Here is a 27,837-nt window from a genome sequence, read left to right as displayed (position 1 = left end):
CAGACCCATCCCCTGCTCCCCCACAGTATTTTCATCAGCTGAATTACTGAATTGCAAAGCCTTATCAATTAAGACTGTCTTTCAGCTGAAAGTACATATTCACATAAAACTGCATAGACCTCACTGGCCTGATTTATAAAGCTCTAAAATTCAGTCATCTCTCTGTGTCCTAATGTGTTTGGGACTTTCAAAACACATCTTTTATGAACTTTCAGAAGAGCTTGGAGATTTTGCTGGGTCAAGCTCCAAGACTGAATGCTGAAAAGGAGGTCAGGTTCTAACCTGCTGGAGTCTGTCCAGCAATTGGTGTCTGGCAGTAAGCTTAAGGCTTCCTTTAAACACTTCACAGGGCAAGAGCTTTAAGTTTATCTCTTTAGTTTGGATATAACTGATAAATATTGAACTATGAAAACCTCATTAGGAAAAAAATAAAGGCTCACTCACAAATGACATAAGCAGTAGTCAGACAGACTTATTTTAAAGCCTGTCATTTAGAAGTCAGTGCTGTTGAATATTCTAAGGGAGATTAATTATGGGATTCTTAGACAGCAGGTTGACTTAGCAGAGATCTTCACACTGTCATTACTCCTACAGCGTCTGGTGATGGCACCCAAATCAGCATGGGTTTCTGCATTTAGCGGTCCTGTAGTAGCTCTCAGAATTTTGCACTGTAAGCATGTTTGTACTAAAGTCTTACTGAACAAACTGCTGTAAAGATTATTTTAAAATAATACATCAAATACTTTTAAACATAGGTAAAATTGAGACTTCTGGGGGGTAGGGGCTAATGATGCAATGTCTGGGAATTGTACTATTTTGAAGATAATTTCTTTCAGGCTTGCTGTTTGCTTCAGGGTTTTGATTGCTTTTTGTGGAAAAGCATTTTATGACTCTTTACAGACAACTTACTTATTTACATTTCATTTACTTCCGTTGCTCCCTATGAGAAAAGCTCAGAATACTTCCAGTTCAGTTGCTGTTTTCCCCTCAGTTAAGTAGGATTTAAAGGGGTATTTATTTTGCCCTGTAGACAGACTAAGAGGGAGAAAATCTACCCCACCAAAGTAAGATGACACATTATGTGTTTGGATTCCTTGCATTCTCTGTAGCTGGTAAAAAGAGAAGGAAGCACCTCTGGGAGGTGACTTGGTCCACTGAAAATCAGAGTCAGCATAGTGGAACAAGATAACATCATCTGGGCAAAAACTGGACCGCCCTGTTTTGTGCAGTTGGTACTGAGTAAACTCAGTATACCTAGTCCTAGGTGCAAGAGTTTAATTATAAGTATCTGCTTCCAGTCACAGCACCAGTTGCCTTATGGTTTGCATTATCAGAGAATGAATAATAAGAAAAAACATAATTTCAAGTTACGTGAATAGATGATTTATTTATGGCAAGCTTACTCTAGTGGTTTAGGTTTCTCCATTCAGATCTGGAATACTTAAACTCTGCTGTCTTTTTTTCTCTGTAGGGTCACACCAAGATCAATGCCTTCAACTGGGCTAAGGTTCGAAAGCTGAGCTTCAAAAGGAAACGTTTTCTTATCAAACTACGGCCTGATGTGAATGTAAGTTCTTGTCAAGAATTGATGAAGTTGACAAAAGGTTATTTGGTAACTTTCTACTCACAGATCAAACATATGTTTTTGTCACCTCAAGAAGATTTCTTTATTTAAATTAATTTCTTACGTTCACTCTTGGTACTGTATGCATCAATCTGGAATCTCAGGTGAGAGTCCTAGCAAAGGAAATGTTAACTAAATGTCACAGATTTATCTTCTGGCTGTGACTCTGGTACTATATTATTAATTCTTAAGCTGTAGCACGTAAACCACCTCTTCTCATTAATTTTATCTCTGTCATAGTTGTCAATGAAAGGAAGTTAAAGCAATAGCTCTGATGCTGTCAAATTGTTGTCTCAAAGTGGGAAGGGTGGGGCCTGTTAATCCTAAAGGGCAGTGAAAAAAGCTTTTTTTTGTTTTTTTGGTAGCATAGCGCCTCTGTGTCAATGTAAATCTCTGTAATACATGTTGCTTCCTTCTTTACATTGCAAATGCTATCTCTGTTTGCAGAGTTCATTCCAGGACACCCTGGAATTCCTTATGGCCAGTCGAGATTTTTGCAAGTCTTTCTGGAAGATCTGTGTGGAGCATCATGCCTTTTTCAGGCTTTTTGAGGAACCTAAACCAAAGCCTAAACCTGTTCTTTTTTCTAGAGGTTCATCATTTAGGTTCAGGTAAGACCTGCATTCTTCTTCCACCTTTGTTGGCTCCCCATTTCAAAATCACATCCATAATGATCTAAGATTAAACCTATTATTTTCACCTTCCTTTATTTACATTGTAGTTTGCTCCTTTTTATTTTCCATTGCACCTTCTCAGCCAGAACAGTGCAAAGAACACTGTAGGGAAAAAACCTGCATTAATTTTGTATTAGGTGTTGCAACATAGCTTTCTGGAGGTGTGATACAAAGTGTATAGATTCCAGCTGTTTTCACATAAGGAAATCCATGTGTGTCCTAAGCAGCACTAGCTGGCAACTTTTTGGCACTCTTTGGATCCTCTGCTTCTAGCATGGGATCTTTCCTGTGTAGCAGAGTGGGGTGTTTATTTCTATTGCATATAGCTGTGGTAAACGCATTTCTGTGCAGTAAAAAACAATGGCTTGTTTTCATGCTGACCTTTATGCTTGCAAAGGATTCACATGAGATGACCACTTATGCTGAGAACAAATCTACCTGCAATGTTGTTAAAGCTGTAGAAAAATGTTTAATAGTTGGGTTAATGTGGTTTTTTACACTGACAGAAGCCTTATTGTAGATACTGTATTGCATCGCATATGCTGGGGGGGGGGGGGGGAATCCTTTCATTCATACAGTTTGTTTGTAAAGCTGATATAAGCTGAACAGTTAGAAACCCTCTTTGCTGAGATGAGCTGTACACTCCAGTTGTCTTGCACAAGAATGCAGCAGATATGGCCATTCAGTCTCCCTTTCCACTTTGCTTCTTGCCTGCAAAGTAAATTAATCAAGATGGAAGGACCTGTGTTAGAGTAAACAAGCTATAACTTGTCAAGTTTCTGCCTGAGTAAATAGAAGACTGTAGGTCCATTCAACTTACCTTCTACTTTAGAGAACAGGTTTTGGCTATGTCTTCCACTCAGTGTGGTCTGTGCTAAATAAATTCAGTAACTTTTTCCAGGTCTTATGGTAATTCAGTTGGTTGAAAGCTTCTAATGAATGGGAGGAATTTGGTTCTCCGTTGAGCATTCTCAAGGTGTGAGTTTCCTTTACTGGTCCCAGTTTCCTTTGGAATTTATAACTTTGCACAATACGAAATGCTTGGCTTTCTCACTATTTCATAGCCTGTAGTAAAAAGGCTGAAAGGGATTTCCAGCCTGCATTTCTGCAGGAAATACATGTAAGCTTAGTTGATGTTTTTCGTAGTAGTAACTGAGTCATGAAATGCTTTTCTGCCCTTCTTATCTTGGTTCCATGGTTTACTCATACTAGGGAAGGCTGGTATTTGACTCAAAATGATTCAAGGATATTTTTTATTCCATGAGAAGAAAACTTAAACCCTGCTTTGCTTTTTATTGTGGTGACTTCCCAGTAATGTAGTACCCCATAAGGGGCACGCAGAATTTAAGCAGCTCTGAAATGGCATCCAAAAGTATCTCCATAGTGGGGAGAAAAAAAAAAAAAAGGAAAAAAAAAAAGGCAAGTAATGTGCAAGTTGATAAAAATATGTGTTTATTTCTGTGTTTTTCTTCCAGTGGTCGGACTCAGAAGCAAGTTCTTGACTATGTTAAAGAAGGAGGGCACAAGAAAGTGCAGTTTGAAAGGTGAGAGGAAATAAGTAACCTGTTCAAACTTTTTTTAATCAAACAAAAGTAACAATTCCCAGGTAGTTATATTCTAAGATCTTGGCACCAGTCAAAGTTTAAAAAACAAAATAAATCCTTCTTTGCTCGTTTGACAGTTTATCACTTGTATAATTCCGATTTGGTCCTGAATATTTTGGTGGAAGTTCGTATACCCCATGGTTTCCTTAAAGTCAATATTTTTCAGTCTGTTTTTCAGCAGTGAATGTCTTACCATCACAGGTAACTTCTTCCCATACTGATTTGCCCTCTCTTTGTTGGGTTGCCATTAATGTATAGGAACAGGGATATTCAGCTCATAATAATACTGAAAGTAACAGAAATAGGCATAGCCAACCTCAAGTGAGAGTCTCCAGGGAAATCTTCCAACCTGATAGAGCAAGTTCTGTCTGAGCTCATCTTGTTCATGATGAACTGAAAGTAATGGCCAAGATGCCACAAAGGCCATGACAACAGTTCCTTGCTTATGAGTCATGTTCATGTGATAGACCGTTTTTGCTTCAGTGCCTCTCCCTTTTCTTACAGTGATGTGTTTGCAGCACATAGTGCATTGAAATTCTACAGAAAGGAGGAATGTTAATGTGGTTGGGAGCAAACTTTTATGAAAGCTGATATTGAGAGGTTTAATTTTAAAAGGCATTTCTCTTGATTCCTGTTTGTAGGGGAAAAAAAAGGCAATGGAATGGCTTCTTACTGTGATTTTCCTTTTATCTCCAGGAAACACAGCAAGATTCAGTCCATCAGGAGTCTGACTGCACAGCCTTCAGAACAGCATACAGAGGTGCCAAAACAAGTCAGTGATGTTGATGAAACCCTGGCTTATGTCTTTTAGACATTTCTTGTTAGATTACCCTGATTACTGTTTTTGAAACTCTAGGAGCATAGATTTCTGCTCACTTACCATTTAACTGCGAGCTGAGGAGACCTGGGTGTCGTAAGTTTTAGGTTCTTCAAGTAGGACAGGTTCATTTTTACTGTGGAATGGTGTTACTTCCAGACAACCAGACAAATATAGATACAGAGCTTATCTGAGCTGTACTAATGACCATCTGAAAAAGCTGCAGTCTGCAGTGTTATTGCTAGGGTCCGGCTTCTATTTGGTTATTGCATCTGGGAAAAGTTTAATTCTTTTCCTTCACTGGGGAGTCCTAGTTGTCCATGACAAGGTGTTTTGTTGTATTAGCCAGGGAGAAGAAGAATTATTTCCTCAAAAAAATTACAGCTGTGAGCATTATAGTCATTATCTCTGGTAGATACCTAAAGTATTTGTCTTACATTATTAGCCGCTATGCATTAGGAGGTTGCAAATCCAACAGCAGTGAGGTTTCACCAGCTGCATTTTCCCAGGTCCAGCTAGTAGTAAGGCTGCGAATGTATTCACTATAGACACCCACATAAATGCAAATCTACAGTGTATATACACAAGCCAGCCACATAGGTAAAAGCAAACAGAAAACAGCACTCCCACAAGCACAGTGCCAGTAGCCTCACCCTGTTACATTCTTTGGCTGATCAGGATGCATGTTCATTAGTGAAAAATACGCATACATATATACAATATGGATCCTTCCCACAACTGGTCTTAGACACTCAGTCTATCCAGTAGTGGGCCCCTGGATCCCTAGGTCTCCCAGTGGCTGGACATACAATCCTGCAAGGCTCACAGCCCCACTCCAATTACTGTTGCTGAGATACAGAGACACACACATGTGTGGGTTTCTCCCGTAATTCATCTTAGACAGTCTATCCAGTAACTGACACTTGGATCCTCAGGTTCCTGGTTACCTCAGCCACAGAGACAAACACATGAAAGATATCTCTCCAATAGCTGGTACAGACTTAAGACATTGCTAGTAATTGACTCCCAGACCCAGTGGTCTTTCCAGCATCTGGCTGGCCTGACTTACAGCTGCTCCAGTATGTGGCTTCTAACTCTTATGCTACTTATCAACTAGTCCATTTGAAAGCTCGCTAGCAATTACACATTGACCTAGCTACCCAGTCAGCTCTGTTGCTGTGGTCTCGCCAGTTGCTGCTATCCCAGACATACCCAGACCATGGGGTGATGGCTCTCTTGGGACAACATCCAGAGGAGCCAGGTCAGGGAGCTCCATTTTCCTGACTAGGATATTGGGGTTCCTCCACCTGCCAGTGTTTTTCTGTGCTCATCTGTGTTTGTTGAGGCAAACCTTTAATCACATAACTTTGTGTTAGATAAAACTTAAATGGCAGGATCAAGCTACTAAGTTAGTGTATTATAGAATGCTCCCCGAACCTTCACCTTCATTGCATTGTTCCTTTTGATATTCACAGTATCTCTCATTTCTGCAAATCTAAGAACTTCAGAGAATTCTATTACAAATGTAGCCCATTTGAACTATCTTTTAGCATTTTAAAATAACGAAGACAAGCTCAGGTAGGTAGACCATAGCTACAGGGCCAAATGCGACATATTTATATATGCAGAAAAGTTGCCCAAAAGTGGCAAGTATGCCCCAGGGATTGAATGAGGGGTGCTCGAAAGCCCACACATGGCTTTTTTAATGTATATAAGTAGGCTGTGCAGAATTTGTCTCATGTTTATCTTTACCTCCACCTTCTCAGAGTAGTGTGTGAACAGGTTGATGCTCCAGAGTGTTGATAGCTGCCTTAGGGCACGGAAAGACCTCAGATACCACCACATTGTCTGCCTTCCCTTGCTTAGCTTATGTATTTTTGTTTTTTAAGATCAGAGACCTCTTTTTTTTTAATTGTATTTGTTTTGAAGCTTGGGTTACCTCTTCTGCTTTCAAGAGATTCCTATGTTGTACCGTGCAAAATTCTGGTGCGTAATTACACGTACCCTTTTCCCTCTGGCTCCCTTCCCTCACAAACCTCTCCCTACCCCCTTTCCCTCCCCCTTTGTCTACCCCTTGCCTTCCCTTCTTTATCTTTCCAGAGCCCTAGCTTTGCCTGTGGAGACGACAATGATACTGCAGCAGTGCAGAGCTGCCGGCAAGGAAAGGAAATGAAAGCGTCACCAAAAGACACTGGACAGCACAAGAGCCATTCCTTAAAGAAGAGCCCAAAGGAAGGCAAAAGGGTGGATGGAGCAGTGGTGTCAACAGTGGAGGAAGAAGAGGAGGCTGCTAAGGACAGGATGCAGCAGAACAGACCTCAATCACAGCAACCAAGCACAGGTCCAGCTTCCAGGGCTGCTCATGGCAGCAGCACCTCCATTCCTTTCATTGACTGCAGTGATGTAGATAGCGAGTATGATCTGCTCAGAGGACAAATAACCCGGTCATATTCCCAAACAAATGACAATTATGAGGGTGATTTGACCAGTGGTGCCTATATTCACTACAGAGATGAAAATTGCAATAGAACTAGATACAGGGATTCCTCAGCTTCTCTAAAGTCTTCCCAGTATCTCTCTGAAGAGTACCTTGATGATGATAACCCAGCTAATATCTCCTTCTACACTGGGGGAAGCCCCAGGATGCCAAGGCACAGCTCACTGGTTGATGAAATGTTTAGAGGGCCAGGGAGCCGTAGTCCACTGGCCACTCCATTGCCTCCCAGCAGCAAAGGGTCAAGCCCTAACATGAGCCTGAGTAGAACTGGCTCTCAGGGTTATGTCTCAGAAAATGGGCATGACTGCAGAGTGAGGACTGTGGAGGAGGATAGCCATGACGGCAGCTGCCATGGGTATTGCAGATATTCTCCAGGTTCTCAACAGTCTCGTGCACAGAAAAAAGCAGATCTCTGCAATAAATCGGCTACAGATCCATTTATCCTAAGTCAGATATCCTCAACCCCTGGACAAGAGTATAGATCAGAGAGGTATTATAAAGGAGGCAGGGTGGCTAAGGTGTCATCTCCAGAAGGCAAAATGATGGCCAACGGTATGCCAGCTGGGGCACAATCAAAGCACAGCCCAGTCATACAGTCACTGCATGCCAGTGGCATGGTGGATCACATGGCTGCAGTCCAGATGATGGAGGGCTCCACCAGCAGTGGGACAGAATCTAGCGATTCTGATTCAGAAATCATTAACCCCTTCACTCACCCTCTGGTTTTTGGAAATCCCATTGTGCTGAGTTCCTCTCCCATGCCTAGAAATAAGTACTCATTGGGAAGCCTTCAGCTTGAGGAGGAGGTAGAGGAAGATGTGTCTGTTCGTCTCAGTGATGAAGATGGTGTGCAGGTGTTCAGCTGCTAGGGACCAGGGAGTATAAGACCAGTGGATACTGTGATTGCTCAAAGTGGTTGAGTCTTCTGGTGCTTATGAAGAATGGCTGGTAATAATTTCAGTGTGTGGGCTGTTTCAAAGACTATCATTGTACTGACCAGCCAGAGGGAAGGGATGCTGGAAATACAGTAGTAAGTCTCAATGAAGCTTAACAGAAACACATCTCCTCTGAAAGGCAGGAGGATTGGAAAATTATTACTGATTGAGGTACCTTTGTAAGACCTTATACACTCACCAGTTCTTTGTATGAAGTCATATTTTAGGTATATATTGTAGCTACTTTGACACTTGACTAGTTATTTTGACAAAACAAACAAAAATGAAATTAAGTAGGTACATTGTGCTCTTTTGTATTTCTATTACTTTTTTTTTTCCTCTCCTGTATAAGGAGAACAACTAATGAGTGCCTCAACAGAATTAAAAACTTGCAGCCAAATGCAGGCAGCTCGATATTCAGGACCAGGTCTTGTTGAAATCCTGAAATACACTGGAAAATCTTTTCACAGCAAGAATGTGTTTGGTCTACTCATCTTCATAACCCATTTTATAATCTTAACTGATGAACTGAGGGTACAAATCAGGCATGTATACAGGAACAATGACAGAACAATGACAAGCTTTTTCTTCAGTGGGTTCAACAGGCTGATCTGGTGATGGAGATTTTGAAACTCCAAACTCTTCCTTGGGCAAGAAAGAGAACAAGATGAAAAAGATTATTCAAGTGAACAGAGCACTTAGATTGAAATAGCTCTAACAAAGAGTGGTATGAGTATTACGCGCAAGGCAATCCTTTATATCCTTTGTCAGTGTGGTATAAAGATTAATTGCAAGGGATTTTTCCCCCTCATTCTTTCAGTGAAATTATTATGGAGACATCAAAGTTTTGTGGTGAGTGATTTTTGGTGGGGGTTTGGAGATGGTGGCTGTTTAATTTTATTTTTTCTTTGATCATGTAAAGTCGTTCTCTGTACAGGATCCAATTAGTCTGTCGTAGGCAGTTTTTTTTTTTTTTACAATGCCACCTCATAAATTTTTCATCCCCTGACACAGAAAAAGATGGCACTAACTGTGGTCCAGGCTTTACTGTACATAGCATAGTGAGATTTTGGCCCATGTGCAGAAAGACAGAGTGAATAATTCTTTGTAAACTTCAAATTCACGTGCTTAAAGTATTGAGAATTAAGGCTGTATCCTAATAAAATCTGATTATAGTTTCTTGAGTTAATTAAGGAAATCCAGATAAAAGGTCTCCTGTATAGAAAGTGTCCTGCAGTTATTAGAGCTGGGAGACAAGATGTTCTCTGTAACACTAGCCTTAATGTCAACTTTCATGTATTTTTCTTGTGGGGGAGTGGAACTAAATCTGTGAATTTTAAGTGATGAACAAAAGCATTGACTGAAATGCAGGTCGCTTGCAGTGATCTGCATCATGCAGTGCATGCATGCAGTGGTAATGGTCTACCCACATAAATACTGATGAATAAGTTACAGGAATTCGTAAATCTAGGCCATATAAAATTTTGAAGATTGTTTTTACAAAAATAATAAAATAAGAATTCTTTTTAATTTTTCTACTGCCTTGGTCTATGCACACTTTAAGAGTTTAATCTGAGTGAAGGATATTTAAAAAGATACCTACAGTAGTTAGGCATGTCTTGTTATATACCTTACTTTTTTGCAGTAAAATATACTTTGTGTAAATATAAGTTCTAACCTGCTCATCTCCTTTAGTGTGTTAGGTTTTTTAAAGATTAGATACCTCATTTTTGAACTGGAAGATGTAAAGCATCTCTTTAGACAGTGATACTTTGGTGACAGGGAATGCTCTAGTTTGTTCCTATAGTTTAAAGCATGAATCAAGAAACAGCAAGATTGATAATTAGGGGTAAGCTTACTTGTATATTATAAAAGAAGATGGTTTGTGTTTTGGATTTAGTATAGCTGTAAAATAATTGCCTTGAACTTCTTAGTATTTAAGATGAAATATAAGTAGTTGAAGCCTGCATTGGCAGATTGCATGAGACTGAGGAGTGGGTGCATGAGTCTTCTTTTGATTTGGGTTGTGGGTTTTTTTGCTGCCTGTGTAGCAAAAATACCAGTAGCTATATAGTAAGGTACTAACAGTCTGGACAGATGGCTTAATTGCTTTGTTAGCCAGTAAAATTACAGTTCAGATAATGGATTTTCAGCAAAAAGGATTTGCAGTCATTTCTCCTACTTAGGAAAAGTGAATAGGTTTCATATTGTTTGGATTTAAGTGAATATGAAAGTGTTGTTTACTATTTTGCATCCTTTCAGATACTGTTTTCAGGCCTGATTTTTTGTCTGATATGCCTACAAGGATAATGGATTTATAATTTTATAAGAACAGACTTGGTGGTAGCTGGAGTTAGCCTACTTTCTAATGAAGTACCTCAACAGCTTTTATTACTTTCCTGTTTGAATACTGTCCTCAAAAATGAAATACGAAGATTTTTCTCTGGCTGTTTTCTGTCATCTGGCATTTTTTCAACTTTAACTGTTTAAGTGGTTGTTGTTTCAACACATGTGAAATTCTTCCAGTTTGAAGAAATGAAGTTTGTAAATTACATAGGAAATAATTTCATTGAGGATGAATCATTTCTGCAGCATTCTTCTTATGCCACTGAAGTTCCGTCTAATATCAGTTGACAAGCATTTAATTAAAAACAATCTGTGGGCCAAATTCCTCCACCAGACATGTGGTTCATATCTGAGCACTTGCCAAGAATTGCAAGTGAGAGCAGTTTTAAACTGATGTTTTTGCATAGGATCAGGTCCCTTAGAACCCATCTGGTAGTTTGTTTCTGTAGGACAAATACAGAAAGACCTTGCAGGAAAGAACACAAACCTTTGGGGGAGGACTACAGATGAAATGGTTCACAATGGACTAAGGATGAGGTGGGAAGAGGAGCCAGTCAATTCAATTTAGTCATTGCAAGCATTGATTAATCTACATACGCTGGTCAACAGCAGTGGTCTAAGCGTACCTGTGTCTCAAGTGTAACAGAGGTAGTTATAGACTAAGTAAAAGATTTGATTCTCCCACCAATTCCAGTAGATTTTGCAGTGTGGCTGATAGTACTTCTGATTCACTGTTCTAAATCTTTTATTCTCAATAATTAAGTTTTAAATCCCATACTCATCAATGCCCAGATATCCTGAAGCAGTTGCTACAAATGAGGGAGCCAAATCCCAGCAAGATCAAGCAGCTACGTCTGCTATGGATGAGTGGTCCTGAGCTGCCCATCTCCTGTCTTTCCAGAGGATGTGGAGGAAGCCTGTTGCTTGGCTGCCTAGATGGCTTATCATTGTACTGAACCAACTCTGTCCATGTGGTTGGATGAATGTGGAAACTAGTTGCAAAAGCAGTTTATGGGTTTGTCCCAAGATAATGTATAGGTGTAGTCTATGGATAAAAGGCACTCTGATTCTTTCTTTACTATTCCAACTACCTGATGACTTTCAGTCATGTCCTACAATGGCACTAGAAAAATTGTGTCAGACAATTCTAAGTTTCTTCCAACCCAGCAGCAGCTCAAACTTGCTGTGTCCTGTTGGGATCTTCTCGTGGAGGGGTTTTGTTTTTTAAATCAGCCTTTCCTAGAAACTAGTTTTCCTCAGTGACCTGAGATGTAAAATTTGACAATAAATTTGGCTAGGTGAAGGAAATGTGGATCGTGGCAAGTTGATGTAGGAGCTAGGAAGTACATAGGATATTGCAGGTATGGAGATTTGAGTAATTGATATATGAATGGCCTAGACTACATTGTTTTCAATGTAAGACCATATCCTTTAGCAAGCATAATCCTTGTGCATGATGGAGAGGGGTGTTCTCTGAAGATGATTTGTACCTAGTGGTACAAGTGCAAATGCCTAGTGCCTAGTTGTTTCAAATCACCCATAGCTCATAGGCCTGCCTAACAGATACCATCCCATTAACCATTTCAATGCACACTATATACAAATTACACTGAAGAAAAACCAGAAGAGACATTTCTGTAGCTAAAAAATGTCAGTATGTAGCTGAAGGCTTTTAGGTTTGCTGTATTTGAGTGTACATTATGTGAGCTGGAGGGAGTTCAGATCAGTTGTAGAGTAGATAGATGAGCACAGAATCATAGGATGGTTGGAAAGGACCTTAAGATCATCTAATTCCAACCCCAATACCATGGGCAGGGACGCCTCACACTAGACCACGTTGCCCAAGCATAATCAGAGAGTTGCGTGATAATAATTTGAAAAATCAATCTACCAGTTTGCTTCAAGATTAAAGGGCATGCAATATCAGACAGAATTTTCATGACAGGAGCATTAGCGATGCTGAACCTAATCATTAGGACTTAGCAAACAGTGAAAAAACAGTGGTTTGCAAATTAGTTCAGTTAGTGAGGAGAGTATTATTACACCAGAGTTATTTAGGACCTCCTTGAATATTTGTAGGGCTGGTTTCTGTTTGCACAGATGTTTTTGGAGCAGTTTTTATTAGTTGAGGCAGCTGTGTTCATTCTGAAGCAGTAACATTCACACCAGAAGTTCCTGTCTGGCCTCTGCAGGTACAGATTGCATGTACAGATGTGCATACAATTATTTGGTGGTGACTAGAGAAAGTCAAATGGAAAATGGGTTAGACAGATCTAAGATCTGTTTATAGCTTCTCCTTTTCTTGACTAAAGAAGCAGGAATGTTTTAAATTCTGTTGTCTTCTGTCCCACAATAAACGCACACATATTATCTCCGTAATTGAAGTTTCTTCTGGAGGGCTCCAGGGTTGGGAAGACAAAAGAAAAGAGAACAGGAAATACCTTAAGCACACTGAAGATTTCTAGCCTTATTTATTTACAGTTCCCTTTGGTATAGCATGCTTTCCACCCTTTTCGTGAGAGTTTAAAGCCCCAGTAGTTCCTTAGGGTACTCGGAGAGCAAGGATTGTTGGTCAGTTGAGCTCTGGTAGTAGACCTGATTTTGAATATTGATAACAGTGATTCAAATCTCATCAGTATGATTTATGTGCAATTAGCATGAATTGTGGCTATTTCTGGAACAGTTTTTCAGCAGAAGAAAGGATGTCTGATCTATAAATTCTGTCAAATACCATGTTTGCTTGAAGAGACTTATTTGTCATAATGAGGCATTAGGCTGCTGTCAGAGGTGACTTTAGAATGAAATTTTAATTGCTGCAATTTAACTTGTAATGATGAAAAACAAATTAACAGTCCAACTTTTTCCCCTGACCTCCACATGTGTGTGAAGGAGTTGGCTATCACTTACTTTTGTGGACAAGGATGTGGACCACTGGAGATCCACCTCATTCGTCAGTGGAGTTTGTATTAGCTGGAAGGGCTGTGAGTGTGAAGGCACAAGGTTCTCTGTTCAAGCATGTATAAAGTGAAGGAAACTGAAGTCCCTTTCAGTCTTCCAGTAATGCATCTCTCTCTGAACGGTGTAGTTTCTTAAGGCATTTTCTGTACATTTTAGCACACCTCTTTCCTCTTCATTTAGGGGATCAATCCTCTTCTCCATACCAAATAAGAGAGACCCTAAATATAGGAAGGAAAGCAAATCTTCTGGAACAGTTTTTTATATGTACACCTTTCTTCTGTTGCCCTGCTGTGAGACACAACTAGTAGGCCAACAGTCCTTTTGTCAGAAACCCACTTATTTGTTGGTGTCTCCTACTTGATGAAGGTTTCGGGGTTTTGTGTCTGATGCACGATGTTAACATCAGGAGGCACCAAAGATTAGAGTGATGTGTAACCTTTCTCAAATGTCGGTAGCAGCAGACTGGTTTCAGTCAAGCTGCTTCAGGAGAAAATTTTGGCCATGCTGTCAGTATCTAGAAAGGAAGGAAGTTTAAATCTTAGGAAATCAGAATTTACAAAATCTTTCTGCCTCTATTTCAGTAACTTCTTTAGTTGCTGAAATAAACCTAGACAAGGGCATGTATCTTATTTACTTATATTTATAAGGAAAATAATTCTTGTGCAACGTGTGGATCCTGAGCAAAGGCATCTTCTGCATTCCTCCATGTGGTAGGCTGTGTGGTGCCATTGACATTTTAAAATGCAGAATTTCTACTTAAAACTCAAAGGCTTTATATGAATAAGAAGCCTAGTTTGGGTGACATGTAGCAGTTCTTTATAGAGTATTTTGTCTTCTGTTCTAATTCTGTGGTCTATAAAGAGTGTGTAGAATAAGCTTGTTTTATCTTGTTTGTCATTAAAAGCAGTGAGCACTTCATTTTAAATGTTAAAAGATCTTTAAAGCCTGTGTGCCTGACTGAGCTGTGTATTCACAGGCATGTTTTTCACAATAAGAGATGGTGTTATTACAGTAAGGGGGGTAAAGACCTTAGAATCATGAATCTACATGACATGATGGTAAATACTTAGTTTGCTCTAGAATCATTAGAGTTTTAAGGTATAATTTTAATTGATGGGGTTTTGGTAAAGTTTTGGTTCCTGAGAGCCATAAAAGCCCAGAGTTCCTACTGATAAACATTAACTCTAAAGACAGTAATGATACATCTGTCATGGACTGAGTATGGAAGGTTGAAAGAAAATGAATGCTTTCTTATTCAAGAGCTTTCAGGCTTGTAAAATTAGATTAGATGCTTGCTTTAAAATGCTGCAAATCCTGTTTTGAGAAGAAAACAGGTTTTTTCCTTTGATGGTTTACAGCAAGATCAGAGGTAGGTCTTTCTGTTCAGTTCAGTGAATGTTAGAGCTCATGACTGTTGCCTTTCCATAAAGCACTTAAAAATCTTTGATTAGCTGAATCCATATTTTTCCCTTTTCCTGCTAAGAAACTTACCTGGGCCCACTAACAAAGTTCATAAGCTTGGCAGTGTTTCACTTATCCAGCCCTTTCCTGATTTCTGTGTGTGCACATGCATAGATTTTTTTAAATAAATCTCAATAGTTAAAATTAATTTTTAAAATTGAAAATGCTGGGGACTTCATTCTCATTTTTGTCATTTGTTTAATACCTTTTAAAGAGAAACATTTTTTTGTTTCGTTGTATGCACTGTTTTGTCAGCATGTACCTCTCTGGGAGAAAAAGCCTTTTCAATGTTCTGTCTATCCTCAAAGCATGGTGTATCTTCTGTTCCTTGCATTGTTTGGAGCACTGTCTCAATGTCCTTTTACTGCAGAAATACCTATTTGTATTGGGAGTACCTAATTCCTCTTATTACAGTAATCCTGTCTTATAGAGCGCTCCTCACCTCTGAACTGGAGAAAACCCCCACCAGGCTGTGAGTCTCAAACTGAGAAACAACACATTGTTAAGGAGCAGAAGAGTGGAGGGAGGGGGGAAGAAGATCTGTTTTCCTGGGCATTTGAGCTCCATTGAGCACAGCCGGATTGCCCTTCATTTCCTAATGAAGGCTGCACCCAGTGATGATGGAGTCTGTCTGCCATAGCTCGTGTAAGCAGGATCACTGCAGTCTTGGGGAGATGTCTTGATGAAATGGACAGTATCTGTGACGTAAGCTTACATGGGGGCTGAACATTTTTAGTTCTTTTGTAGCACTATGTCAAGTTGGTTTAAAGGCAAACAAACAAAAGCAAACCAGCCCTAGCTCTGGGTACGTCAGGGAATCCTTCTATAGGTTGCTCTATTTCTGTCTGGAAGGATCAAGGCTAAACAAAGGACTGATGCCCAGTGACCTTGTATTCTTCTGAGGCTGTATTGTTCACTCTTTGTTCTTAAGATGCAAGTATACCCTGATGTAGGCCGACAGCAGTTACTGTCTGATTTCACATTCACCACTGTCTAAAACTGCAGTATACCAATAAAGCATGGACCTTTACCAACTGGAGAGGTTGCTGGCTACTAAACCAACATCAAGCTTGATGAGACTATAAGCATGTCAAGCCATTTAACTGTGTATGCATGGAATTAATTTTTTTTAATTATTATTTTTAGTTTTACCTGTACTGAAGGCTTTTACTCATTCTAACTGGTATTTTGCTGTAAAACTGTCACTGGTTTAATTGTTCTGTCCATTTGCTGGCTGATGCTTTGTCCTAAATATGAGGGAATTGGTTCATTGAGAGAGTGCACCATTCTCCCAAATCCCTGCCACTCACTGCCACTCCTGCCATTGGCATGCATTTTGAAGCTGTGAAGTCAAATACAAACCTTTCTCCCTGTCATGTTCCTCTTCAAGCCAGGCAGAGTTACTGGTTATGTGTGACATGAAACTCTCTTCCCAAGTTGTTTTTAATTCGTGTTCTTCCTCAGATTCTTTGGTACTGCATACAGGGGTATTTGTGCATAAGTTTACAGCTGATGTATAATTACTTTTCAAGATCTTTAATTCTAACAATCTGTATCCAGCACTGCAGCTTGTTCTGTATAATGGGGAAGAGTGTAGCTTGATGAACTAGTCCCCCTCAAGCTTTCATGGCAGTCAGTGGCTTTTGTTCTTGTATTGTGGGAAAGCAATGTAGAATCTCCATCCAGTAACTCTGTTAGCTCAGCAGCACAGCTGTACCTGGTTCACAGCTGGGGAGGGAAGGGATAGACACCCTTATTAAACTCTTCTCCAATCTAAGGTACTTCAGTCGTTGATGAAGTGCATATGAAAATTCCTGCCACTTCATCTGGTGCTATCTGTTCCCCCTGTCATTTTGTACTATGCATCTTTGTCTGACCAAAACTTTTTAGCTAGAAATTAGAGACAATGCAACCACTGTGACTATGGAAAATTAAGCTAGACCTGTGTGGTCGCAGCAGTGGCAGCTCTGTCAGATACTTTCCTATTAAAGAGCCTTCATAAGTGGTATGCTCAGTAATGCAAAACACAAAGGGGCACCAACTTGGGTCTCATCTTTCAGACTGGAGTTTAGAAAAGTCTGATCTGCCATTAAAGCAGAGTAACAGGGATCTGGATGTCACAAGCTTCCCCTGACTGCGGATCAGGCTGTGGAGCAGGCTTAAGAGAGAACAAGCCCTGCAGCATTCCAGATATTAAGAAAGGTGCTTTTCTGGCTCTTAACACGTTTAAATTTCTAATAATAAACCTATAAACCTTAAGAACAATATAAATCTTTACAGTTGAGTTAGTGAGCACTGTAGCTGTACATGAAGTTTTCCAGCAGAATCTGTCACCTTCAGCAATGGTTGATGATTCCTCTCAGTTCCCGTAATTGAGTCATTTTTACTGCTTGGGACTCTGTAGAGGAGGAACATACCCAGGAGCACCTTAACACTGCTGTACTCTTCCTCACTGTTAAAACTGTGTGTAGGGAATAGGAACTTTTGAAGCAGATGCAGAACACTTAAGTGTCTGTAGTTTGTTTTTCAGCAGTTTCAGGAGAAAAGGCATAGAGGAGGAGTATCTCCAGGATACAGAGTCCCATTTGTCTTCCTGACAAAGAGGGGAGCCCACCCATGTTAGGTCAAAGTCTTCATCCAGGGATTTCAGATCATCTTATGCTGTCAATGTAATCAACAAAGCAGCAGGCAGTTCAGCTTACCTATGATTTGAACTGACTTTCTTCATCAACTGAAAAGTACTGATTTGAACTCTTTTTTTTTTCCTGGTACTAGCTGTGTTTTAGAGCAGTATAGCTCAGCCAGCCCAAGGCTCTGTAGGCACCAACCTCAGCACGGGTTCCTATGGGTTAACATCTGTGCATGGTGCAAGCCTAGAGTAGAGCACATAGTGCTAGTGGGATGGATCACGGTTGGCCAGCCAGGCACAGAGGTTAGCCTGTCCCTCTCTGGCTGGGCACCCCACTCCAGCGCTCCACCAAATTGTAGTAAGTAACTGTGATGCGTGTTTTGACAGAGGCATAGCTATTATGTGTTTGATTTTAGCCACTGGCTTCATTTGACTTAGTACATGGAACACGTATGTTGATGAAGAGGGATGAGGCACGTGTAAAGGTACGACAATAACCCATAGTTTCATGGCCATGTAAAATGCCATTGTTGTTCTCTTTTTGGTTTTCAAGTTAGCTTTCAATCAAAGTTTACTTTTTCTGTCACCTTTCCTGCTGTAGCACCTTTCCCAGTGCCTGGAGAGTAAACTAGCTTGGTGGAACTAAGGACTGCTCCAGGTACTTTGACATTGATGGGCTAATCTGCTATACCGTGGTAAAGTGTATCTCGTTATTTGCCAGTCATCAACCACTGTTCGTTTCTGTTCCTAATCCCGAACTCAGATAAGAATTAAAGCATGTGCTTAGTTCCTACCCACTCCACCAAGGATGTAATTTTAGCATGTGCTTAAGCAGTCCTTTGGTAAACATCCTTTTGTACTTGTCTTTTGGTTTGTGTGTATATAGCTGGCTCCATTATATTTGAAAGATAGCCCAAGTCTGAAACTAAATAAAATCACATACAAGCAATGACAGTTCCATGTTACTAGCTGCAAACCTTTTAGGCCTCCAATGTGTTGTGCAGTACCACTTGAATCTGACAACTGACATTACTAATAATTGCCTGTCAGTCAATGAACCTTTTAGGGTAAAATGCAAGACATTTCAGTACCTTGTAAATAAGATTGGTCTCCCTTCTGCTTCTGCTTATATTCTGAAGTATGTAGTTGATGAGTAGAGCGTATATGAATATACTCTTATGTGACAGGAGGTCAGATGAAAAGACCGTTTGGTTAATGCAGGTTATTTGTTCCTCAGCTCCATGAAAAAGATAATGTCACTTTGCAGCATTGCTATGACCCACCAGCATGACACTTGTCCTGATTGGTTTGCGATGCGGGAGAGAAGACCTTCCATTTTCATTTCTGCCTGACTTACTTTCTCACAGCAGAATGAGGGTTTTTTCCCACCTTTACCAGGACAACATCCAATGTGTTAATCTTTTTGGATGTGTTGGTTGTAATTTGACCCTAGAATGTACTAATGTAACAGCATTTTGAGGCCACTTTGTTATACCTAGCTTTAATTTTCACTTGTTCTGCATATTGGCAGATGGGGTCTAACTGAGCTCTTGCTTGCAGGTGGTGGTCGTTGGCTTTGGTCACCGCTCATATCCGTATTGATACCAGAAAGGAGGATGTAGCATTTCAACTTGCTGCAAAATAACTTTGAGAATGTCAGTGATGTATTGATGTGCAAGTGTTTAATCAGTGGGGTGTATATTCAATGCTGTGAGCTACCAGGCACACTTTTTGTGATACTTTCCATAATACTTTTCCCAAGTCATGTCTTCCAAGAGTAGGTTAGGAAATCTTTTTAATCCATTATCCAATTGGTATTTTGTAGTTTGAAATACTTGAGTTGTACTGATAAAAATTCCAGTACATTAGAAGTTAGATTTAGGATTATAAATAGGTGGATAGATATGTCAATATATCTATATCTATCACAGATAGGTGCTACTTAACTTCTAGACTATAATGCCTGTGAACTTCTCACAGAGGTGCAAATCATTTATTCACTGTCATATGACAGACATAGTGCCAGAATTTCTTTGTTTCCACGTTTGAGGTGATACCACTTTTCTTATGTCTTTTGTAATGTAGTTAAGTACTTTAAACTTTACAACCTTGCTATTAATCTGTTTCACTATTTCTCAATGATGAATTCCATTTCTTTTGAAAACACTGTATACAGTTGTGTGCTAGTGTCAATAAAATTGACATTTGTGTAACAAGCTGTGGCATTTTCTCAAATTTCACTGAACATTGATTTAGTGTGAAACTGTTGGGAAATCCTTTCTTGCTAGCTGTAATAATACAGACATTTATTTCAGACAAGTACTGCTTTGACTTTGATTTATAATAGGCTACATAACTCATGATTACATAAACTAATAACTGTATTGGTTTTTTCCTTCTCTTTCTCAAAGGAATGATATATAAACATGAACTGGTTTGGAATTTGAAAGCATTCATGTTCTAGGAATAAATATTGAGTTCTTCCATAAAATAAATAGGTTTTACTACTGGCCTAATTACATTTATTGGTGCCTATGTATACTAGAGTACCTCAGCTGTGTTGTAGCAGCAGGAGCACTTACTTATCATAATCTAGGGAGGGCATAAACACATGACAGTAAAATGTGTGTGACCGTAATTATATATGGCAATGTATGTGGTTTACATTTAATCCTAGTAGCCTAGTAGCTGAGGTAATCAGGAACCTGTCACATTTTTTGGGTTGGATTTTGATGTATGATTCCAAAACGCTACAGACTGTAAATGTTCTTCCACATGACAGATCCATCTTCTAAAACAGGTTTAGATTTTCAGAGGTTTGGAGGAGGGGATAACTGGGAAAGCATTGGGCATTTTTGGCAAACTCTTTCCTTTGTGCAGTCAGTAGTCTGGCTGCCTCCCAGAAGAAAAAATGCTAATTTCAGTTATATTTTATGTAGTGTATATAAATCCATGGAAGTGTAATTAATTGTCTGATTCTTTAATATTTTTAATCAAAAATTAAATGGGACTTTATATCTGTGATAATCTGAAGATGTCATTCTTTGTGCATTAAAAGTATTGCTTTTCTTATGTAAATGTAATGCTAGCATTTCCATCCCAAACAATCAGAGGAGCATGGAAAGACCTACAAGGTATAATATACATACTTGTGCTGTGTGTAGAAATTGGGGAACTAGTAGTTTTCTTTTCATGTTAGATCAGACTGGTTTTAGCAGCAACACTGCTGTAGAAAGTCATAGTTTCTTTTTCTCTAGACTTCCATTAGATAATTTTGTTCTAACTTGTGTCCTGTAGCTCCATATGAAATAATATTTGAGTCTTTGCAGTTCTACTTTGTTAGAAAGAATGGCACTCCTAGAGTGACTCCCTTATGGTTGTATTTATTCTTTTTCATTGAGTGGATTACAGTAGTGAAAAATTTGATACTAATTTGATGTTTAGCAGTAAATATTGCAGCCAGTCATGTATGCCTTGATCCCTTCCCTACAGAGACACTAATTTCAGCCAGTTTTATCAGCTAAAAAAGTGCTCCAGTCCCTTGGTTAATACAAGTGGATGCACATTCTCTGGCTTCAAGTCCATTTGAACTAGTTTGAGGACCCTGATGGCTGTGTCTTATAGTGTAATTTCACATACTGCAACTTAAGGTTGTAATTCCTTTTGGTACTTTCTAGAGAGAGCTTGTCCTAACTGATTTCTCTTTTACATTTTTTTTAGCAGGTTCTCTGACTGGCAGCCCTCACCTTTCAGAGCTCTCCATCAATTCCCAAGGAGGCCCATCAGTAGCAAACATGTCTTTATCTCCAAACTTGAGCCCTGATGCCAAGCAGCCATCTCCCTTGATCAGCCCTTTGCTGAATGACCCATCATGCATCAGGACTGATGATGAGGAAGAGGTCAAGAGAAAGGTAAGGCAGAGCCTTGGGTTTCTTCTCCATGTTGTGTTGTGGCTACTGCTGTTGGTCGAAGTGACTAATATCTGGACCCCTGCAGCTGTAGGATTCACACAGATAAATCAAATTGGGTCCTGAGCAGAGATGAAGGAATTAGGGCCCCAGCTCCTTTTTAAGCAGGAGAGAGAAGATAGGTAGATCTGTGTCCATAAGTTTAGTGTGGGATAAATCTGGGCCAGTCCTATTGCTTGGAACTTTAAAAGCATGTTTTGACAGGGTCTGCTATAAATCCAACTTGTTTTTAAGGAGTTGGTAGTTTGTTGTAACAAAACAGTGTGTTATTGGAGAGAAAATATCCAGGTGACAGGGAAAAGACACGGCGTTGAGCAGGAGTGTCCAACCCAGGCTTTACAGTCTGTCTCTACTGGGACCACCACTGGGAGCATTTGATTGCAGGAGTTGAAAACGCTCTTTGAGGCACAGCCTGAAGTGTTCAGCAGGAAGAGTTTGGCTCAGCCCTGTCATTGCAGCAAAGCCATAAGGTAGCATCACATCCAACACTGCTTTTAGAAGACAGAAATGATTCTGTCTGTGCCAGGTTATTCTCGATGCCTGCTGGCTTCTCCTTGCTGTACTGCCGGGCAAGGGGGTTGATCTTGTCTTTCTGTTGCCTGAGCATCTCAAGAGGAAGAGGGTAGGAACTCAGATGGCTTTGTTGGAAAATGGGAGCATCCGTAAGGAAGATCTCTTTTTCCCACTGTGCAGAGTTAGCAAGATATGAGAGAAATTTGAGAAGAAAAATAAACAAGAATCAGTTAATGGCCTCATGATTCTTTGTGTCAGTCGAAGTTACAGCAGCCAGTGACTGCTGTGTATACCAGCTGATGATGGTTCCTATGGGGTTATATACTGGCTAGAAAATACCCACAATCTGCTTTGCACCCCTTTCTAGCACATCCTCTGTATCATTGATCTTCAGGGTGGAAATGTAGAAGCAAAAGATCTATGGGTGTTTTGCTCTTCCTCATTGCTTCCTGAGCAACAAAGAGCAGATCAGTTGGGGTCCTTTGACCTTTCAAAATTAAGAGATCAAAGCCACTTGAACACAAGAGGACAATTTTTCACAATGAGAACAATCAGCCATTGGAATAATCTCCCCAGGGAAGTGGTGAATTCCCCAACACTGGCCACTTGCAAGATTCAGCTGGACAGGGTGTTGGTACATGCAGTCTAGGTCATGCTTTGCCTAGAAAGGTTGGACCAGATGATTCTTGAGGTACCTTTCATCCTGGTATTCTGTGAGTCTGTGATTCTATGACTTTTGCCTCTTGGGTAACACAAGATTTTGTTTGGTTTATTATTTTAGTTTTGTTTTTTTCCTGAAATTTGAAATATGTAGTTTACCCTAAGACCCTAACCCTCTCCCACTATTGTCAAGCCACAATGGGATTTTACTTTTTTAAGAGTATTTTTACTGTGGATTCTTATCCAGAATGATGGATGATGATGAAATTTATAATAATCAGACAGTAATTATTGTCATTTTGTCAAATGTGTTCCGGTTGATATGCTGGAGGGAAGGGATGCCATCCAGAGGGACCTTGACACGCTTGTAAGGTGGGCCGATGCCAACCTTATGAAGTTCAACCACGACAAGTGCAAGGTCCTACACCTGGGTCAGAGCAATCCCAGGCACAACTACAGATTGGGCAAAGAAGAGATTCAGAGCAGCCCTGCAGAGAAGGACTTGGGGATGCTGGTCGATGAGAAAATGAATATGAACCGGCAGTGTGTGCTCGCAGCCCAGAAAGCCAACCGTATCCTGGGCTGCATCAAAGGGAGCGTGACCAGCAGGTCGAATGAGGTGATCCTGCCCCTCTACTCTGCTCTTGTGAGACCTCACCTGGAGTATTGTGTGCAGTTCTGGTGTCCTCAACATAAAAAGGACATGGAACTGCTGGAACAAGTCCAGAGGAGGGCCACGAGGATGATCAGGGGACTGGAGCACCTCCCGTATGAAGACAGGCTGAGGAAGTTGGGGCTGTTCAGCCTGGAGAAGAGAAGGCTGTGTGGAGACCTCATAGCAGCCTTCCAGTATCTGAAGGGGGCCTATAGGGATGCTGGGGAGGGACTCTTCATTAGAGAGACTTTAGTGATAGGACAAGGGGTAACGGGTTCAAACTTAAACAGGGGAAGCTTAGATTGGATATAAGGAGGAAATTCTTTCCTGTTAGGGTGGTGAGACACTGGAATGGGTTGCTGAGGGAGGTTGTGAGTGCTCCATCCCTGGCGGTATTCAAGGCCAGGTTGGATGAAGCCTTGGGTGACATGGTTTAGTGTGAGGTGTCCCTGCCCATGTCAGGGGGGTTGGAACTAGATGATCTTGAGGTCCTTTCCAACCCTAACTATTCTATGATTCTACGATTCTATGAAATGGTTATTAAGCCTGCAAAGGATTTCTTTGTGAACTTAAGAATACATCCTGCTCTGGATGTGTGGAATAACCTAAAAGGAACATCAGCACCCCAGAGCTGTAGCAATCACCTTGGCAGAAAAAAAGTCTTTCAAGAACCCATAGAAAGTGCTTGTTCTCTTGTGTTTGCAATGAAGGATTGTTTTCAGGGCTTCAGGGCTTAGGAACATTCAAGCATGAGTCACAGTAACCACAAGCAAGGGTCACTAGTTTGTAACTCTCTTGGCAATTGTTGTCTGCAGTTTTTTCCTGCAGAAAGCAGCTCCATAAAAGCAGATGAGAACCTAATATGTTTGCAATTTGCAGAGATTCCCAACTGAGAAAGCTTACTTCATTGCTAAAGAAGCGGCAACCACAGAACGAACATACCTGAAGGACCTTGAAGTCATCACATCGGTATGTTTACTTGAGCATTACTCATGAAACATGTGAATCTCTAGTCAGCAGCAGTATTTCATCTGCTCCATTTAACATTTTAGCTGTTCCATGCTACTTTCATATTCTGCATTGTAGGTACTCTCTGCAGAGCAGAGGAGTACAGCTCTCAGGAGGAAATAACATAAAAAGCAGAGAGTAGAGATTTGCACTGTGGTTAGTAACATGCACTACAAAACTATATTAGGTTGAGGAACTTGAGACATCGCTGAGTTATTTTTTTTCTTGCTCTCATACTTTGTGGTCATAATTACTAAAAATGCCTGTGGGTTTTCAATGACTTCTCTTAAAACTGAAGTAGCTCTCTAGGGTGACGTATAAATGTTTTCTGGTGGATTAAATGCTCTCCATTTAACATGAAGTATTGTGGAGTACCTATTTGAATGATTCTGACTTTTCAGTAAGTGAAGCTGTCTGTTAAATGAGTCACTAATCCATAGCATCTGATCAGCGTGTGATTGTTAAAATCACTGAGGCAAATACATGTCTTCTTTGCACACACACCAACAGTCTTGTTTAACTTCCAAGTGTAATGTGTGCGAGATTTGGCCTTAAATAACAATTGTCTGTAAAAGGGCACTGGATCCAAAACCCCTCATGGTATTTCAGCAGGGCTGCCAGCTCCAGATCAACTAGCTCTTTAATAATCCAGTGTGTGAAACTGTGAGGTGCATGGCCATGTCCTGCATTGAGTGTTGTGGCAAAGAGGATGTGCTGCGGAGAAGACTCCATTGGTACCAGCTGGGAAACACGGACAACTTCTCAACTGTTTCATCTGTTTTCATCTTCCCAACTTCTCATCTGTTTCAGGAGCCCACATGGCAGATGCAGTTGCTCTGATGCCAGCTTAGATATAGCCAGTGTGGGCTAGAGCAGCATGATTGTTACAGGCAGCTGTGGTCCCACTGCCTATTTACCTTGGCTTTCTGTGAAGCTGGGGCAACAAAGGCCAGGTTCTGTGGGACAGTGGTCACTGCTGCAGTCTCAACAGTAGATACACTTTTTTCATCTTCTGTTTCCCTCAGTGGCTGCAGAAACAGAAAGTTTTAGCTCTTCAGAGCTAAACCTAATTTCCCACCCTGGTCTTTATTCTTGTGGTAGGCAAATTTGTATTTGCTCTGCCACCAAGAGGCATGCAAGTGGCTCTTAGCTAATCACCAGGCCCATCAGCTGTGCTCCACAGATGACTCACCCAGGAGAACACTGAGAGTAGCCAGTGTCATTAGAAAAGGTAGAAGGAACAAGTGTCATGCGTGACTTGGTAAACATGCAGTTCTTTAACCTCAGCTCTGCTCAGTGTAGAGACAAAGCAAGGGAGAGGGGGGCTTGGGAGGGATCTCTCTATCTCAGGGCTGGATCAGCCCCAGCTGAGTCAGTGCCAATCAAGACAGCTGCAACAGCCTTCTATGGTCCCAGCAGCCTTCTAGGCACTGCTGGAAGTCAACCATAGATAGCTAGAATCCCTCAGGGCAGCCAGGAGGTAGTAGTGCTATCGTGTTGAAGATTAGAGACTGTGCCACCTTGGCAGGACCCCTAGTCCTATGGCTATGTAGTCCTATGTAACATCCCCCATAGGTCTCTTAGGGTGAAATAAAGAGAATATGGAGCAAACTGAGCAGGAACCTGTTGCAGTCTTAACAGTGTTTGGGACTGACCCTCCTAGGTTCTGCTCCTACTCTCTTGTCTTGCAAGTGCAAAGTACCATCCTTCTACTTGTTCACTGTGCAAAGTTCATGATGTTCTTTAGCTGCACACAGCAGCAGGGGCTTGAGTGTTTACTGTACCAACTCCTGTGAAAGGGATTTCAGACAGAACTCAGCAAAAAGCAGAGCATATTTTTTTGTTGCATTGCAATACACTTTCTCTTGCAGCTACAGCATTTGCAGCTTCAGTTTGTATTGATGAACCAGTTTGGGCATGAATAGAATTTTCATGATTTGATGAGGGATGGCAAAGGGGAAGGGAGTTTCTTTTATAACTAAGCACAGATAGGAGTGCCAGTTCAGCATGCATGAGTGCCAAGGGTAGCCTGGGTTGTATTCCTAGCACCAGCTAAATGAGATCCTTACTGGGTTAGGTGTATAAAGACAGCAAATAATCATACCTGCTGCATTTCACCCCCTGATAATTTTGCTTCTTTTTTGTTTGTAGTGGCTTCAGAGTGCAGTGAGTCAAGAGGATTGCATGCCCGAAACACTGAAAAATCTTATTTTCTCCAACTTTGAACCTTTGCACAAATTTCATGCTGGTTTTCTCAAGGAAATTGAGCAGAGACTTGCTCTGTGGTAAGACTGTTGTTTGTTATTTAGCTGTGTTATTTCATGCAGTTGAGCGTTTTTGCATTCCCTTTTGGCTAACTTGTTGTGCTCTACTGTAGTGGCAGGTCTGTGAAAGTTACAGCTGTTGGTTATTAACAGACTGGGTATATTGAATCATGCTTTGTTCATGTTTACTCGACAAACTCTGTTGTTTGGATATCTCAGGTACAGACATGCAAATGAGATAATAATTCTGGATGAAGCTTTCTTTTGCCAAATGTCAATGTTTCTGTATGGCAGATCTTCTGAAAAACATGTTGCAAGCAGGCTCACCAGTGATAGAGGGATTCTATCAAATAGGTGTAGGTTTTCAGAGACCATTCTGCAGGCACCACATTTTTGGCACTCTCACAGTCTGCAGTGCACTCTACGAATTGACAGAGTGTTGGAAGAGGGCACTGGACTTTAAAATTATCTACCCTTAGCATAATAGTGACAGTAAAACATGGCATTTTTGTGAAATAGCTATGAACTGAGTAATTCTTTTCTGGGAGGACTCTTAGTTCATTTGACCACTGATATCTGAGCAGAGGCAGCACACAGAAGCCCTCTTCTTGCTCTGGTTAGACCTGTCTGGACTAGATTGTCTTGCTGTGTGTAGACGGTTTTTTTGGTAGTTTATCTTTGGTGCTGGGAGCCCAACTTTTGCTTTGTGGTTAGAAAAGTAACAATGGAAAACCATGTGAAAGCAGAGCAGGCAGACCTGATGAGTGCTAATCAGTTTAATGCCTCTTTAACTAATTAATCAAAACAAAAGCAAAACACAGTCTTAGAGTGTGTGAGTTCAGCTTTTCTGCTGTGAAGAGCAGGGTCATTGAATGAGAGCACAACACATTGCAGACTAGCTCTAGCCAAACCCACCCTGCATAGTTCCAGAATTAGCCAGTATTTTCTGGGACGAGGGGAATGTGATACTGCCTCTCATCCTGCCTCTCATACTGGCTCACATCCTCGCCCAGGGGTCCATGGTTGATGCTCGACATAAGGTCACTCTTAAGGCAGAGTGCTGCACAGCAACTCTGCCAGTATTGCCCTTTTTTCACTGGGCTGCTACTGGTGTAATCCAGTCAGGATTTTTACTGGTGTTAATTGCTTTCCAGTAAGGGACATTTATTGCAGGTACTCCAATAAGGCACTATCAAATGTTATAAAATAGTGGTTGTTTCTCCA

The 27,837-nt window shown here is 40.7% G+C and overlaps 1 protein-coding gene across 5 annotated transcripts in view; it reads left to right on the top strand.

Moving 5' to 3' along the window:
* The window catches only part of FARP1 (FERM, ARH/RhoGEF and pleckstrin domain protein 1), a 219,546-nt gene that overhangs the window by 162,874 nt on the left and 28,835 nt on the right, over nt 1-27,837 (top strand). For 2 of the 5 annotated variants that reach the window (XM_065678029.1, XM_065678033.1), the window contains 8 exons: nt 1,472-1,567; nt 2,072-2,235; nt 3,774-3,842; nt 4,599-4,674; nt 6,820-7,060; nt 21,266-21,456; nt 24,221-24,310; nt 26,501-26,634. In XM_065678029.1, the coding sequence (XP_065534101.1) occupies nt 1,472-1,567; nt 2,072-2,235; nt 3,774-3,842; nt 4,599-4,674; nt 6,820-7,060; nt 21,266-21,456; nt 24,221-24,310; nt 26,501-26,634 (1,061 nt within the window). The remainder of the gene's footprint in view (nt 1-1,471; nt 1,568-2,071; nt 2,236-3,773; nt 3,843-4,598; nt 4,675-6,819; nt 7,061-21,265; nt 21,457-24,220; nt 24,311-26,500; nt 26,635-27,837) is intronic. The other 3 variants (XM_065678032.1, XM_065678031.1, XM_065678030.1) reach the window with 3 other exon arrangements.

This window comes from Lathamus discolor, chromosome 4 (assembly GCF_037157495.1).
Source record: "Lathamus discolor isolate bLatDis1 chromosome 4, bLatDis1.hap1, whole genome shotgun sequence".
NCBI lineage: Eukaryota > Metazoa > Chordata > Aves > Psittaciformes > Psittacidae > Lathamus > Lathamus discolor.
The sequence above is the reverse complement of the archived record's forward strand: the minus strand, read 5'-3'. Positions and strand labels throughout refer to the sequence as shown.